The 15,847-nt window shown below is 41.4% G+C and overlaps 1 protein-coding gene across 3 annotated transcripts in view; it reads right to left on the bottom strand.

Moving 5' to 3' along the window:
- The window catches only part of QSER1 (glutamine and serine rich 1), an 89,477-nt gene that overhangs the window by 60,579 nt on the left and 13,051 nt on the right, over positions 1-15,847 (bottom strand). For all 3 annotated transcript variants that reach the window (XM_066363654.1, XM_066363641.1, XM_066363649.1), the window contains 2 exons: positions 1,336-1,448; positions 776-937 (listed from right to left, as the gene is read on the bottom strand). In XM_066363654.1, the coding sequence (XP_066219751.1) occupies positions 776-872 (97 nt within the window). In that variant the 5' untranslated portion in view covers positions 873-937; positions 1,336-1,448. The remainder of the gene's footprint in view (positions 1-775; positions 938-1,335; positions 1,449-15,847) is intronic.

Below are 15,847 nucleotides of genomic sequence, written 5' to 3' on the forward strand. Positions count from 1 at the left end.
TTCAATAAAGCTGAAATGAAAAAAGAAACTTAATCATTGCTCTTCTCAAGTAGACAAGAACTATAGTTGGCCCTTAACCAACAGGGGTTTGGACTGCATGGGTTCATTTATATCAGAATTTAAAAAAATAAATACTATAAATATATTTTCCTTATGATTTTCTTAATATCTTCTTTTCTCCAGCCTACTTTAAGAATCCAGCACATAATATATTTAACATATAAAATGTGTTAATCGATTGTTGATGTTAGGGGAGTCAAGTTATATAAAAGATAGGGAATATAGTCATATTGCAATAGCTACGTATGATGTCAGGTGAGTACTAGAGTTATTGAGCAGATCACTTTGCTAGTTATATAAATGCCTAACCACTATGCTGTACACCTGAAACTAATATAAAATAATATTGAATATCAACTGTATTGAAGAAAAAGTCAATTTTGTTTTTAAAAAAAGTTTTATGTGATTTTTATCTGTGCACCCCTAACACATGTTTTTCAAGGGTCAACTGCATTTAAATTACTAGATAAAAATTTTATTTGTATTAATTATGTACCTTCTTCAATGTGTTAGTTTTTATCAAAGTGCTAAAACTGAGTATCTGCTAGTAACAATTTCTTGAATTTTGTCCACCTTAAAAATAGCAAAAAATTCCATGTTCAAAGTTCACTGGAAAATCAATAATTAACTTCACCCTCAGCCACACTACCAAAATGACAAGGCCATACAAAGTATATTTTTACAAGACTTAAAAATTCTGAAAACAAAGAATCACCTGTCTGCCAGGATGGAGCCCTGAACTGTGGTAAAAGAGTAGCTCCTGAAGAAGCAGGCTGTGCTGTTCGAGATTCAGCAGAAGAGAGCAAGTTCATTACTGAAGATTCCTTAGTGTTAGTGCTGGCACTGTTCACGCCAGTATCAAAGACTCCAGAAAGACCTACATTTGAAGATAAAATACATCCCAAAATAAAAATGTTATTAACAGAAAAGTATATTCCTAACCATATTCTATAAAGGAATCTCTGAAATTTGAGATCAAAATTCTACAATCCTAATTTGTTTTATTTTGAAATACACACAACTATTAAATTTGACCAAGAATAGTTATAATTTAAAATCTACAAAGATGCATGAAAAAAAGATCTCCCAACTAATTATATAGACATTGCTTACTAATATAAGACAAAACTTTTAATCTCATTTTCATTTTAAAATTTCCCATAGCACTATTATATCCTGTACTCACATTCATAACCAAACATGCAAAAATTGATTTTTCTTCTTAATCACTAAATGTGTCCAAATTCATCATATATTTCACAAGAGAATCTTTACCGGTTGGCTGAGGTGTGGTAGGATATCCAGGAAGCTGATGCGAGGCTGCAAAAGTCTGTCTCTGAAGGAGATTTGTTTCAGAGAGTGAGGGATGTCCTTCTTCATAGCTTAAACTAGAGGATAATAAAAATAAGTGACCCAAAAACACACTTCCCAAAATGATCAAAATATTTCTAGAAAAAAATTTCTTGGAGAGCAATTATCAAAAGTAGCAGAAGTCTTTGACTAAAATTCCTGACCTGTAGACCAACAGCTCGAATACCATCTGACAATACGATTAAAATGGGGAAAGTATATTGAAGATATACGAGAAAGAAAAACAATACATAGAATTTTCCTTAATTCAACTTTTATCTCTTACAAAGTCCTTTCAATGGGAAGTAAAACATGGTACAGTAGGAAGAGCAATATTCTGGAAAACAGGAGAGCTGAATTCACTTTCCAAGCTCCACTACTGGCTTACAGTGTGATTTTAACAAGTGACTCACTGTTAGACTAATTTCCTCATTTGTATGAATAAAAGAGTAAACAAGATAATCTCTAAGGTCCCTCTAATTCAACATTTGATGGAATATCAAATAACCCAAAAGCTCACCTACAAAATTTAAAGCTTGTATAATTTTGAGAGTCATTCAAAACGTTTTCTTCCCGCCTGATTAGGCAGTGGCGCAGTGGATAGAGCATTGGACTGGGATGTGGAAGACCCAGGTTTGAAACCCCGAGGTCGCCCGCCAGCTTGAGTGCAAGCTCATCTGGTTTGAGCAAGGCTCATCAGCTTGAGCCCAAGGTCCCTGGCTTGAGCAAGGGGTCGCTCTGTCTGCTGTAGCAGTCCAGTCAAGGCACATATGAGAAAGCAATCAATGAACAATTAAGATGCCACAATGAAAAATTGATGCTTCTCACCTCTCTCCCTTCCTGTCTGTTCCTGTCTGTTCCTATCTGTCCCTCTCACAAAAACAAAAAACAACAAAAAATTGTTTTCTTCCCTTGAATTTTAAATATTTTAAACCCAGAGAAAAAATTAAAATAGTACAATGAATAACCCATATACTTGTCACTTAAGACTCAATAATTATTAACATTTTGTTTTATTTTTTTCTTTCTCTTATGTTACACACACACACACACACACATTTTTCTTTAACATGCAGACATCATGACACTACATCTTTAATTCTTTAGTTGATCTCCTACGAATAGGATAGTCACCTATATATACAACCAATTATTAAGACTTGAGGAACTCTAACATTAAGTCAATAATAGCATGCAATAGAGATTATATTCCAATTTCTTCCCAAATATCAGCAAAATGTTTGAAATTTTACAGTTTTTTCAATGTAGGATACAATCAAATTCAAGAATTGCATGTAGGACAGTGCCCTCACCCTGCCCTTAATCCTATATCCTCTTTGTCTTGATTTCATGACACAGACATCTTGAATTCAAGGCTATCCCAAATTCTGGATTGGTCTGATTGCTACCTCATGAGAAACACATGGTGATTTTTTTTACTTCTTATTGCATAACATGAGATGCACACAATGTCAGTTTGTTTCATTCTGGGTCATGCAAACTAGAAGTTACTCTCAGATCTTTCCACATTTTTTCTCCTTAGAAATTAATATGCAATTTTGAGGTATTATTTTAAGACTATTTGTAAATACCTTGATCCCAAAAGCCAATGGTTTTAGACATCATTCACTCATGATCTTTAATTCAATTAATCAATGCACTGGAAATGGAAATGGTAGGATTCTAATTATATCATCATTTCACGTTTAAAAATTAGCTTTCGCCCTGGCCAGTTGGCTCAGTGGTAGAGCGTTGGCCTGGCGTGCAGGAGTCCTGGGTTTGATTACCAGCCAGGGCACACAGGAGAAGCGCCCATCTGCTTCTCCACCCCTCCCCCTCTCCTTCCTCTGTCTCTCTCTTCCCCTCCTGCAGCCAAGGCTCCACTGTAGCAAAGTTGGCCTGGGCGCTGAGGATGGCTCTGTGGCCTCTGCCTCAGGTGCTAGAGTGGCTCTGATTGTGGCAGAGCAACGCCCCAGATGGGCGGAGCATTGCCCCCTGGTGGGAATGCCAGGTGAATCCCAGTCGGGCGTATGCGGGAGTCTGTCTGACTGCCTCCTTGTTTCCAACTTCAGAAAAATACAAAAAAAAAAAAAAAAATAGCTTTCTTCTGTTAAAAAAAGATGAGCGTCTCATCAGGTGGTGGCGCAGTGGAAAGAGCATCGACCTGGGACACTGAGGACCCAGGTTTGAAACTCCCAGTTTGCCGGCTTGAGCACTGGCTTACCAGCTTGAGTGGGGGGTCACGGCTTGAGTGTAGGATCATAGACATGAGCCCATGGTCGCCAGCTTGAGCAAGGGGTCATTGGCTTGGCTGGAGCCCCCTGGTCAAGGCACATATGAGAAGCAATCAATGAACAACTAAAGTGCTGCAACTACAAGTTGATGCTTCTCATCTCCCTTTCTGTCTGTCATGTGTATGTAACATACACTTATATATTTTAATATATATTTCCAGAAATGTACATATACTTTAAAAAGATATATCACTATAGACTTTTTTTTTTGTATTTTTCTGAAGTGAGAAGTGGGGAGGCAAGAGACAGACTCCCACATGCGCCCAACTGGGATCCACCGGGCATGCCCACCAGGGGGCGATACTCTGCCATTTTGAGGTGTTACTCCGCTGCAACGGAGCCATTCTAGCGCCTGTGGCAGAGGCCATGGAGCCATCCTCAGCACCTGGGCTAATTTTGCTCCAGTGGAGCCTTGGCTGCGGGAGGAGAAGAAAGAGATAGAGAGGAAGGAGAGGGTGAAGGGTGAAGAAGCAGATGGGCACTTCTCCTTTGTGTGCCCTGTCCAGGAATCAAACCTGGGACTTCTACACGCAGGGCCAATGCTCTACCACTGAGCTAGCCAGCCAGGGCTCACTGCAGACTCTTGATGTTCAATTCCCCCTTCATGTAAAGCATCGACTGGAACACTGAGGTCGCTGGTTCAAAACCCTGCACTTGCCTGGTCAATTCCCCCTTCAGTTGTGTCTCCTTTTGATTATGTCCTCTATGGTGTTCAAACACATTCTTCTAGCACAATGTGTTTCAGGCTTACCTTGTTATTTTCTCTGTATCAGACCTAACACCAACTATTTCTACTAGGAGCCCTATTAGTGGGCAGTGGCATTTAGAAAGCAAGATCTGGGTGTAAGGTGTTTTCAATGCTTGAGGTAGTATTCATTACTTCTAGGACCTTTCATTGGACAAAGCTAGGAAAATACTTATCTTTAAATATATAAATTCATACTGACAAATCCAGTATAGTATTCCTCATTTCCCCCCATTTCACATATGTATCTTTTTTTCCTGAGGCTGGAATCCTAGTTTAAAATTACATCAATATATATATTTACTCATTAGCTCTATTTGAAAATACTATAACACAACCTCTACCAAAAACAAATCTACTAAAAGTAAAGGTTTTTCTTCACAGTGCTTTCTGTACTAAGATTATATCACATTAAGTATATACAGTTAGACTAATGATTCAAAAGTAACATAATAGTTTTTGTTATGGCTACCTTATTAGATAGATATAGGAATTATGTTTTGTTCCTGTTTGAAAATTCAATTTTAAGATTTCTTTTAATTTTTAAAAAAATTTATTTATTGATCTGAGAGAGAGAGAGAGAAAGAGAACATCAACTTGTGCCTGTATGTGCCCTGACTAGGGTTCGAACCAACAACCTTTGTGCTTCGGGATGACGCTCAAACCAACCAAGCTGTCCAGCCAGGGCTAATATCATTTAAAAATATTTTTAGCTTTAAAAATAAATTTTATTAAGATATAATTTACACATAATAAAGTACATCCATTTTAAGTGTACAACTCCATGTGTACACTTTTTTTTTTTTTTTAAGTGAGACAGGGACAGGAAGGGAGAGAGATGAGAAGCATCAACTTGTGGTTGTGGCACTTCAGTTGTGCCTTGATTGCTTCTCATATGTGCCTTGACTGGGGGGGGGGGGGCAGCCAAGACAGTGACCTTTGGGCTCAAGTCAGAGATCATGGGGTCATGTCTATGATCCCATGCTCAAGCTGGTGATCCCGCACACAAGCCAGATGAGCTGTGCTCAAGCCAGTGACCTCGGGTTTCAAACCTGGGTCCTCGGCATCTTAGGCAGACGCTCTATCCACTGCGCCACTGCCTAGTCAGATTGAGTATACATTTTTTGATAAGTGTGCTGTCTGTACCTCCATAATCACAATCCCAGCAGAATACTTCCATCACAACAAAAGGTTTTTCATGTCCCTTTGCAGTCACTATCTTTTTCATCTCATACAAAGATAGCCACTGATAAACCTAATGCCACTAAAATTTAGGCTTGTGTGTTCTAGCATTTCATATATAAATGGTATCATACAATCTACTCTTTTGTATCTGTCTCTTTTCATTCAGCATGTTTCTGAGATAAACCCACGTTGTTGCATACATGAGTAGTTCATTACTTTTCAATGAGTTGTATACCACAACATGTTTTTCTGATGGCATTGCATTGTTTCTAGTTAGGGGCTACTATGAATAAACCTGCTGTAAAACATCTGTATACAAGTCTTCCGTGGACATATGTTTTCATTTAAGTTAAATATTTGGAGTGGAATTACTGGGTGAGAAAGTAGGTGCCTATACTATTTTACATTACCATCAAAAATGAATCAACATTCCATTTTTTGCTTTATATTCTTGTGACCATTTGATCTTTTCAGCCTTTTTACACTTTTTAAAAAGTTATTATTGATTGATTTTAGAGAGAAAGGAAGGGGGATGAGAGAGAGGAACAAAGGGGAGAGAGAGAGAAACATTAGTCTGTTTCTGTATGTGCCCCGATGAGGGATCAAACTGGCAACTTTTGTGCATCAGGACAATGCTCTAATCCAGTGGTCCCCAACCCCCAGGCCATGGACCAGTACCGGTCCGCAGAGAAAGAATAACTACCTTACATTATTTCCGTTGTATTTATATTTAAGTCTGAACGATGTTTTATTTTTAAAAAATGACCAGATTCCCTCTGTTACATCCGTCTAAGACTTACTCTTGACGCTTGTCTCGGTCACGTGATACATTTATCCGTCCCACCCTAAAGGCTGGTCCATGAAAATATTTTTGACATTAAACCGGTCCGTGGTCCAAAAAAGGTTGGGGACCACTGCTCTAATCAACTGACCTATCTAGCCAGGGCTCAGGCTTAATTACAGCTGTATTATAGCCCTCCTAAGTAGAAATAGTGACCTCAATTGTTTAATTTGCATTTTCCTAATAAATGATGAGGAGCCTATTTTTATATGTTTATAGGGTATTCTTTTAGCTTCTCTTGTCAAGTTTATTCAAATTGTTTTTATTTTATTTTCCAAGTGATAGGAGGGGAGATAGAGAGACAGACTTTCACATGAGACCAGACCAGGATCCACTCGGCAACCCCCTCCTGGGGCCAATGCTCTGCCCATCTGGGGCTAGAGTTATTTCTAGCGTCTGAGGCAGAAGTTCCTAGGAGTCATCCTTATCGCCTGGGGCCAATGTGCTCAAATCAATTGAAGAGAGGAAAATGCAGGAGAGGAAAAGTGAGAGAGGTAGAAAGAGAGGGAGAGAAGGAGAAAAAGGGCGAAGGTGCAAAGAGAGGAGAAGGAAGGGAGAAAGGAGTGAGAAGGAGGGGTGGAGAAGCAGATGGTTGCTTCTCCTGTGTGCCCTAATGGGAAATCGAACCCAGGACATACAAACACCTGACCGACACTCTACCACCGAGCAAACCAGCCAGGGCCTCAAGTCTTTTTTATATATTTTTTAAAACATGGATTCTTACCTGCATTATTGAGTTGTAAGAAGTTTTTGAAATATATTTTAAAAAATATATTCTATTCTAGGCCCTGGCCAGCTGGTTCAGCAGTAGAGCATCAGCCCGGTGTGTGGAAGTCCCAGCTTTGATTCCCAGCTGGAGCACACAGGAGAAGTGCCCATCTGCTTCTCCACCCCTCCCCTTCTCCTTCCTCTCTGTCTCTCTCTTCCCCTCCCGCAGCCAAGGCTCCACTGGAACAAAAGTTGGCCCGTGTGCCGAGGATGGCTCCATGGCCTCGACTTTAGGCGCTAGAATGACTCCGGTTGCAATGGAGGAATGCCCTAGATGGGCAGAGCATCATCCCCTGGTGGGCATGCCAGGTGGATCCTGGTTGGGCGCAGGCAGGAGTCTGTCTCTCTGTCTTCCCACTTCTCGCTTCAGAGGCATGCAGGGGCGGGAGGGAGAGAGAGAGACTTTTGTCAGATATATGTATTATTTTCTTCCAGTCTGATGGCTTATCTCATTTTCTAGTATTTTTAAATTTAAAAATATATAATCACTTAACAAATTTATTGTGGTGAGAGCATTTACCATAAGATCTACTACTTACATTGTAAAATAGGTATTGTTAACTGTGTGCACAGTGTTGGACAGCAGTTCTTTAGAATTTACTCATCTTGCTTAACTGAAACATTCTATCTATCCAGCAATTCCCTATTTCTCCCTTACCCTGGTCCTAGCAACCACTATTGTACTCTTGTTTCTAAGTTTGACTAACAAGGTTTTAACTTTATATTAACTTAAATTATCAATTATTTTTTCTTTTATGGTCAGTAATTTTAGTATCCTGCTTCACCTATGTTTTCTTTTATAAGTTTTAAAGTTTTAGTTTTTATGCTTATATCTATAAATCATTTTGAGATTAATTTTTGTGTGTGGTATGAGGTAATGGTCAAGGTTCATATTTTCAACTTCTTTAAAGCCTGGCTGATGGTGGCACAGTGGATAGAGCATTAACCTGGAACACTGAGGACCCAGATGGAAACCCCAAGATTGTCAGCTTGAGCATTGATAATCAACGTGATCCCATGATCACTGGCTCAGCTGGAGCCTCCCAGTCAAGGCAAGTATGAGAAAGCAATCAATGAACAACTAAAGTGATACAACTACAAGTTGATGCTTTTCATCTCTCTCCCTTCCTGTCTGTCTCTCTCTCTGTATTAAAAAAAATTTAGGGCATAATTGGTATACAATAAAATTCACTCTTTCTAGTGGATAGGACAGTGAGTTTGGACAAATGCATAAACACTACAAAAACCATCATGGAGGGAGAGAACAACTCCATCATTATAAAAGATCCTCCCATACCTCTGTGTATTGAATCCCTCCGTCCTACTACCTCTAGTCGCCAAGCAACCACTGACCTATTCTCTATCCTTACACTTTTTCTTTTTCTTTTCGTGACAGAGACAGAGAGACAGAGAGAGGGGCAGATAGGGACAGACAGGCAGAAAGGGAGATAAGTATCATTTCTTCGTTGTGGCTCCTTAGTTGTTCATTGATTGCTTTCTCATATGTGCCTTGATGGGGGGGGTGCTACAGCAGAGCAGAGTGACCCCTTGCTCAAGCCAGCAACCATGTGGTCCTGTCTCAGTAACCATGATTCCATGCTCAATTGGTGACCTCGGAGTTACAAACCTGGGTCCTCTGCATCCTGGTCCAATGCTCTATCCACTGCGCCACCACCTGGTCAGGCTACAGTTTTGCTTTTTCAAAGTATCAAATAACTAGAATCATTTAATAGGTACCATTTGTGTCTGGCTTCTTTTACTTATTATAGTTTAATGCCTTTGACATTATGTTATTTGAATCAGTAATTCACTTTCTTTTAGTGTTGAGCAGCATTCCATTGTACCAATGTACCACATGTTGGCAGTTGTTTTAAATTTATTCATCAATTGAAGGACCTTTGGGTTCTTCCCTGTTTAGGGCAATTACTAATAAAAGTTGCTAGCCTGACCAGGCGGTGGCGCAGTGGATAGAGCATCGGACTGGGATGCAGAGGACCCAGGTTCGAGACCCCAAGGTCGCCAGCTTGAGTGTGGGCTCATCTGGTTTGAGCAAAAGCTCACCAGCTTGGACCCAAGGTCGCTGGCTCCAGCAAGGGGTCACTCGGTCTGCTGAAGACCTGCGGTCAAGGCACATGTGAGAAAGCAATCAATGAACAACTAAGGTGTTGCAACGCTCAATGAAAAACTAATGATTGATGCTTCTCATCTCTCTCCGTTCCTGTCTGTCTGTCCCTGTCTATTCCTCTCTCTGACTCACTCTCTGTCTCTGTAAAAAATAAATAAATAGGCCCTGGCCGGTTGGCTCAGTGGTAGAGCGTCGGCCTAGCGTGCGGAGGACCCGGGTTCGATTCCCGGCCAGGGCACACAGGAGAAGCGCCCATTTGCTTCTCCACCCCTCCGCCGCGCTTTCCTCTCTGTCTCTCTCTTCCCCTCCTGCAGCCAAGGCTCCATTGGAGCAAAGATGGCCCGGGCGCTGGGGATGGCTCCTTGGCCTCTGCCTCAGGCGCTAGAGTGGCTCTGGTCGCAATATGGCGACGCCCTGGATGGGCAGAGCATCGCCCCCTGGTGGGCAGAGCATCGCCCCTGGTGGGCGTGCCGGGTGGATCCCGGTCGGGCGCATGCGGGAGTCTGTCTGACTGTCTCTCCCCGTTTCCAGCTTCAGAAATGAAAATAAATAAATAAATAAATAAATAAATAAATAAAATTTTTAAAAAAAGTTGCTATAAACATCTGCATAAGTTACTGTGTAAATGTAACTTTTCACTTCACTTGAGTGGAGTGATGAAAAAATGTTCTAAAATTAGATAGTGATTATGGGCCCTAACTATTTGGCTCAGTGGTATAGCACTGACCCAGCGTGTGGAATTGAAGTCTCAGATTCAATTCCCAGTCAGGGCACACAGGAGAAGCAACCATCTGTTTCTCCTCTCCTCCCCCTCTCTTCCCCTTCTGCAGCCATAGCTCAACTGCTTCGAGCACGCTGGTCCTGGCACTGAGGATGGCTCCATGGAGCCTCAGCCTCAGGTGCTAAAAATAGCTTCATTGATTCAAGCATCTGCCCTAGACAAGGGTTGCTGGATAGGGGTACATGTAGAAGTATGCCTCTAGAAGGAAGCAGAGAGGGAAAAAGGAAGGAAGGAAAGGAGGGAGGAAGGGAGGGAAGGAAGAAGAAAAGAAGGACATTCTAAATTTTAAAATGAATTAGCAAAAGTTCCATGAAATATGTTAAATGCCAAGTAAACATGCCAGAACTTGCACACAAGTCATAAATTACTTAAGCACTGAATGAATGATTTTGCCTTAAGTTGTGTTACCACTTTCTTCTCTGTGGCCACTGAGCCTGACCAGGTGACAGCACAGTGACTAGAACATCGTCCTGGGATGCTGAGGACCCAGGTTCAAAGCGCCAAGGTCCAGCTTGAGCATTTGATCATAGACATGACCCCATGGTTGCTGGCTTGAGCAAAGGGGTCACTGGCTCAGCTGGAGTCTTCCAGTCAAGACACATATGATAAGTAATCAATAAACAACTAAAGTGATGCAGCTATGAGTTGATGCTTCTCATCTCTCTTCCTTCCTGCCTGTCTGTCCTGTTGCTGTCTCTCACACACACACAAAAATTTTTGGCCACTGAAATATATATTCTAGCCTGACCTGTGATAGATAAGAGCGTCACCCTGAAATGCTAAAGTCACTGTTTTGAAACCCCAGCTTGAGGGGAGTCAAGGCAAATATGAAAAGCAACAATGAGTTGATGCTTCCTGCTTCAACCCACCTTTCTCTGTCTCTCCTCTTTCTAAAAATCAATGAATAAAATCTTAAAAATATACACACACACACACACACACACACACACTGGAACAGTGAGGTCTGTCACTAGTTCAAAACCCTGGGTTTGCCTGTCAAAGCACATATGGGAGTTGATGCTTCCTGCTCCTCCTCCCCTTTTTTCTCTCTCTCCTCTCCCTAAAAATGAATAAATAAAATCTAAATAAATAAATAAAAATAATATATTTTAGCGCCTGACCTGTGGTGGCGCAGTGGATAAAGCGTCAACCTGAAATGCTGAGGTCGCCGGTTCAAAACCCTGGGCTTGCCTGGTCAAGGCATATATGGGAGTTAATGCTTCCTGCTCCTCCCTCCTCCTTCTCTCTCTCTCACACACACACTCTCTCTCTCCTCTAAAAATTAATAAAAGAAAAAAAATTTTTTTTATTTATTTATTTATTTTTTTTTTTTTCTTTAAGCTGGAAACAGGGAGAGACAGTCTGACAGACTCCCGCATGCGCCCGACCGGGATCCACCCGGCACGCCCACCAGGGGCGATGCTCTGCCCACCAGGGGGCGATGCTCTGCCCATCCTGGGCATCGCCATGTTGCGACCAGAGCCACTCTAGCGCCTGAGGCAGAGGCCACAGAGCCATCCCCAGCGCCCGGGCCATTTTTGCTCCAATGGAGCCTTGGCTGCGGGAGGGGAAGAGATTCAGAGAGGAAAGCACGGCGGAGGGGTGGAGAAGCAAATGGGCGCTTCTCCTGTGTGCCCTGGCCGGGAATCGAACCGGGGTCCTCCGCACGCTAGGCCGACGCTCTACCGCTGAGCCAACCGGCCAGGGCCAAAAAATTTTTTTTAAATAATATATTCTAGCCTGACCTGTGGCGGCGCAGTGGATAAAGCGTCAACCTGGAAACACTGAGGTTGCCGGTTCAAAACCCTGGCTTGCCTGGTCAAGGCACATATGGGAGTTGATGCTTCCTGCTCCTCCCCCTTCTCTCTCTCTCTCTCTCTCTCTCTCTCTCTCCCTCCCTCCCTCCCTCCTCTCTAAAATGAATAAAAAAAAAAAATTAAAAAAAAACACAAAAAAAAAACACATGTATAGCCTGACCTGTGGTGGCGCAGTGGATAAAGCATCAACCTGGAAACACTGAGGTTGCCGGTTCGAAACCCTGGGCTTGCCCGGTCAAGGCACATATGGGAGTTGATGCTTTCTGCTCCTCCCTCTCCCCTTCTCTCCCCCCCAAAATGAATAAATAAAATTTAAAAAAATAAATAAATAAAATAAAAATAATATATTCTAATATAAAAAACAATTCTCTTTAGGCTTTGAAAATATTCTTTTATTGTTACATATACAATTTTTCATAATTGAGAAAGATATGAACCGTGGATAAGAAGTTAGGAGGCCTAGATTCCAGTCCTGATTCTGCAAATAACATGTTTCAAGACTTTCAGCAAAGCCTGACCAGGCAGTGATGCAGTGGACAGAGCATCAGACTGAGACATGGAGGAGGACCCAGGTTTGAAAGCCCGAGGTTGACGGCTTGAGCACGGGATCATAGACATGACTCCATGGTCCCTGGTTTGAGCCCAAAGGTCACTGACTTGAAGCCCAAGGTTGCTGGCTTGAGCAAGTGGTCACTCGCTCTGCTATAGCCCCCCCCCTCCCGCCCCAGTCAAGGCACATATGAGAAAACAATTAATTAACAACTAAGGAGCTGCAACAAAAGATTGATGCTTCTCATCTCTCTCTGTTCTGGTCTGTCTGCCCCTATCTGTCCCTCTCTCTGTCTCTGTCTCTGTCTCTCTCTCTCTCTCTCTTTCTCTCACACACACACACACACACAAAACCACAAACTTTCAGCAAAGCATTTATCTTATACAGTCCTAATTTTCCTATTAATGAAGTGTAATGTGGTTTGTATTTTTAATATTCTGAGTTAAGATATATTTTTTTATTAATTGATTTTAGGGAGACAGAGAAGGGAGAGAGAGAGAGAAGCATTCATTTGTTTTTCCACCTAACTGTTCATTCTTTTGGTTGCTTCTCTTATGTGTCCTGACCGGGGATGGAACCCACAACCTTGTTGTTTCAGGATGATGCTCTGATATACTGAGCTAACTAGCAAGGGCCAAGCTTAATATTTTTACCTCATTTATTACACAAGCTATCTTCAAAACTGCATAGACATAAACACTGAGTTCACTGAATTAACTTGGTACATAGAACTCTAGCATGTTTCTCCCACTCATACCAAATGTCAAATATTTTATACATCTTTATTTTAACTAATCATAGTCTCAGAATGAAATTACAAAAACCTAAAGCATAAGAATAATCAGCCCTGAATTTGAAAAAAATAATCCTAAAACTGTGTAACTTCTATATAAAAGCATAGGCTCTGCAAATAGGCCACAGGATTCAAATCCAAATCTGTACTTTTCAAATTCTGCAACCATATACTTCTTTTATGCCTCAGTTTCCTCAACTATAAAACATGGGCAATAACCACACACACTTTCATAAGGCTGTGAGAGTAAATGATAAAGTGTATATATTTAGCACAGTTCTATGGCACATAATGTTCAATCAGTTCTATTATTATTACATCTAAAGGGGAGGTCTGCGTCTATACAACTGACATTACTGACCACCAGATATGCTAATAAGCACCAGAAGGTACAAAAATAAAGTCACAAGTAAATAAACAATCATGACACATCAGTAAGGCTTACCTCTAGGAAATGATACCTGAGTATTGAAAGGAAGAGGAGGATTATCCAAGGAAAGAAAAAGAGTACTTCAGGAAGAGAATACCATATGTAAAAACCTGAAAATGTGAGTAACACGATATATTAGTAGGCCTGTAAGTAATTCTTCATAGTTCTATTGAGGGATGGGGATATGAGTCAAACAGGAGGCAGATTGTGGAAAATTTATGCCAAAAAGAGGATCTCACATTTTTTTAAAGTGAGAGATAGAGACAGAGGGACAGAGAGACAGGAAGGGAGAGAGATGAGAAGCATCAACTTGCAGTTGCATCACTTTAGTTGTTCACTAATTGATTCTCATACATGCCTTGACTGGGGAAAGGGGACTATTCCAGCTGAGCCAGTGACCCCTTGCTCAAGCCAGTGACCTTGGGATTTCAAACCTGGGTCCTCAGCATCTCAGGTCGATGCTCTTATCCACCATGCCACTGCCAATCAGGCTTATTATTATTATATTTTTTAGGAGGACCTCACATTTCATCTTCAAGGGAATCAAAAGCCTATGAAGAATTTTAATCAGGCCTGACCAGGCGGTGCTGCAGTGGATAGAGCGTCAGACTGGGATGCGGAAGACCCAGGTTTGAGACCCTGAGGTCACCAGCTTGAGCACGGACTCATCTGGTTTGAGCAAAGCTCACCAGCTTGGACCCAAGGTCGCTGGCTTGAGCAAGGGGTTACTTGGTCTGCTGAAGGCCCACGGTCAAGGCACATATGAGAAAGGAATCAATGAACAACCAAGTTGTCGCAATGAAAAACTAATGATTGATGCTTCTCATCTCTGTGTTCCTGTCTGCTGTCCCTATCTATCCCTCTCTCTGTAAAAAAAATTAAAAATAAAAATTAATCAGTTAAATTATTAAAATTTTATTTTATTTTTTTATTAATTTTAAGGGGGTGACATTGATAAATCAGGGTACATATGTTCAGAGAAAACATCTCCAGGTTATTTTGACATTTGATTATGTCGCATACACCTCACCCAAAGTCAAATTGTTTTCTGTCACCTTCTATCTGGTTTTCTTTGTGTCCCTCCCCGCCCCCCCACAGTAACCACTAATTTTTTAGTTTCCACATTTTTGTGGGATTTTTTTCCTCCTTTTTGCAGTTGAATTCTAGTTTCAAGGCTTTATGGTCAGAAAATATGCTTGGTACAACTTCGATTTTTCTGAATTTGCTGATGTTGTTTTTGTGGCCTAACATATGGTCAATTCTTGAGAATGATCCATGTACACTGGAGAAAAATGTATACTCAGTCACTTTGGGATGAAATGTCCTGTAGATGTCTATCATATCCAGGTGCTCTAGTGTTTTGTTTAAGGCTACAGGAAACTCATCTAAGTAACAAGGATAAAAACAAATTCAAAGTGAAAGGCTGGAAAACAATACTCCAAGCAAATAACATCCAAAAAAAAGCAGGCGTAGCAATACTCATATCTGATAATGCTGACTACAAGACAACAAAAGTACTCAGAGACAAAAATGGCCATTTCATAATGGCTAAGGGGACACTGAATCAAGAAGACATAACAATTCTTAATATATATGCACCAAACCAAGGACCACTAATTTTTTAAAAAGATTTTATTTATTCATTTTAGAGAGGAGAAAGAGAGAGAGAGATGGGGGGGGGGGGGGCGGCAGAAAGTATCAACTCCCATATGTGCCCTGACCAGGCAAGCCTAGGATTTCGAACCGGCGACATCAGAGTTCCAGGTCAACGTTTTATCCACTGCCGTCACCACAGGTCAGGCTAAAGAATGTTTTTTAACCAGGGGTGCTCATGAGTATCATCTGGTGGGTTTTTCAAACTATATACTTCCCAGTTCTCACTTCTACAAGTTACTTTTTTGTAATTCTTAGCTGGGACCCTATAAGTAATTTTTTTTTCTTTTTTTGTATTTTTCTGAAGCTGGAAACGGGGAGAGACAGTCAGACAGACTCCCGCATGCGCCCCATGCGCCCGACCGGGATCCACCCGGCATGCCCACCAGAGGCGAAGCTCTGCCCACCAGGGGGCGATGCTCTGCCCCTACGGGGCGCCGCTGCGGCGACCAGAG

Source organism: Saccopteryx leptura, chromosome 1, assembly GCF_036850995.1.
Source record: "Saccopteryx leptura isolate mSacLep1 chromosome 1, mSacLep1_pri_phased_curated, whole genome shotgun sequence".
In the NCBI taxonomy this organism is placed as follows: Eukaryota; Metazoa; Chordata; class Mammalia; order Chiroptera; family Emballonuridae; genus Saccopteryx; species Saccopteryx leptura.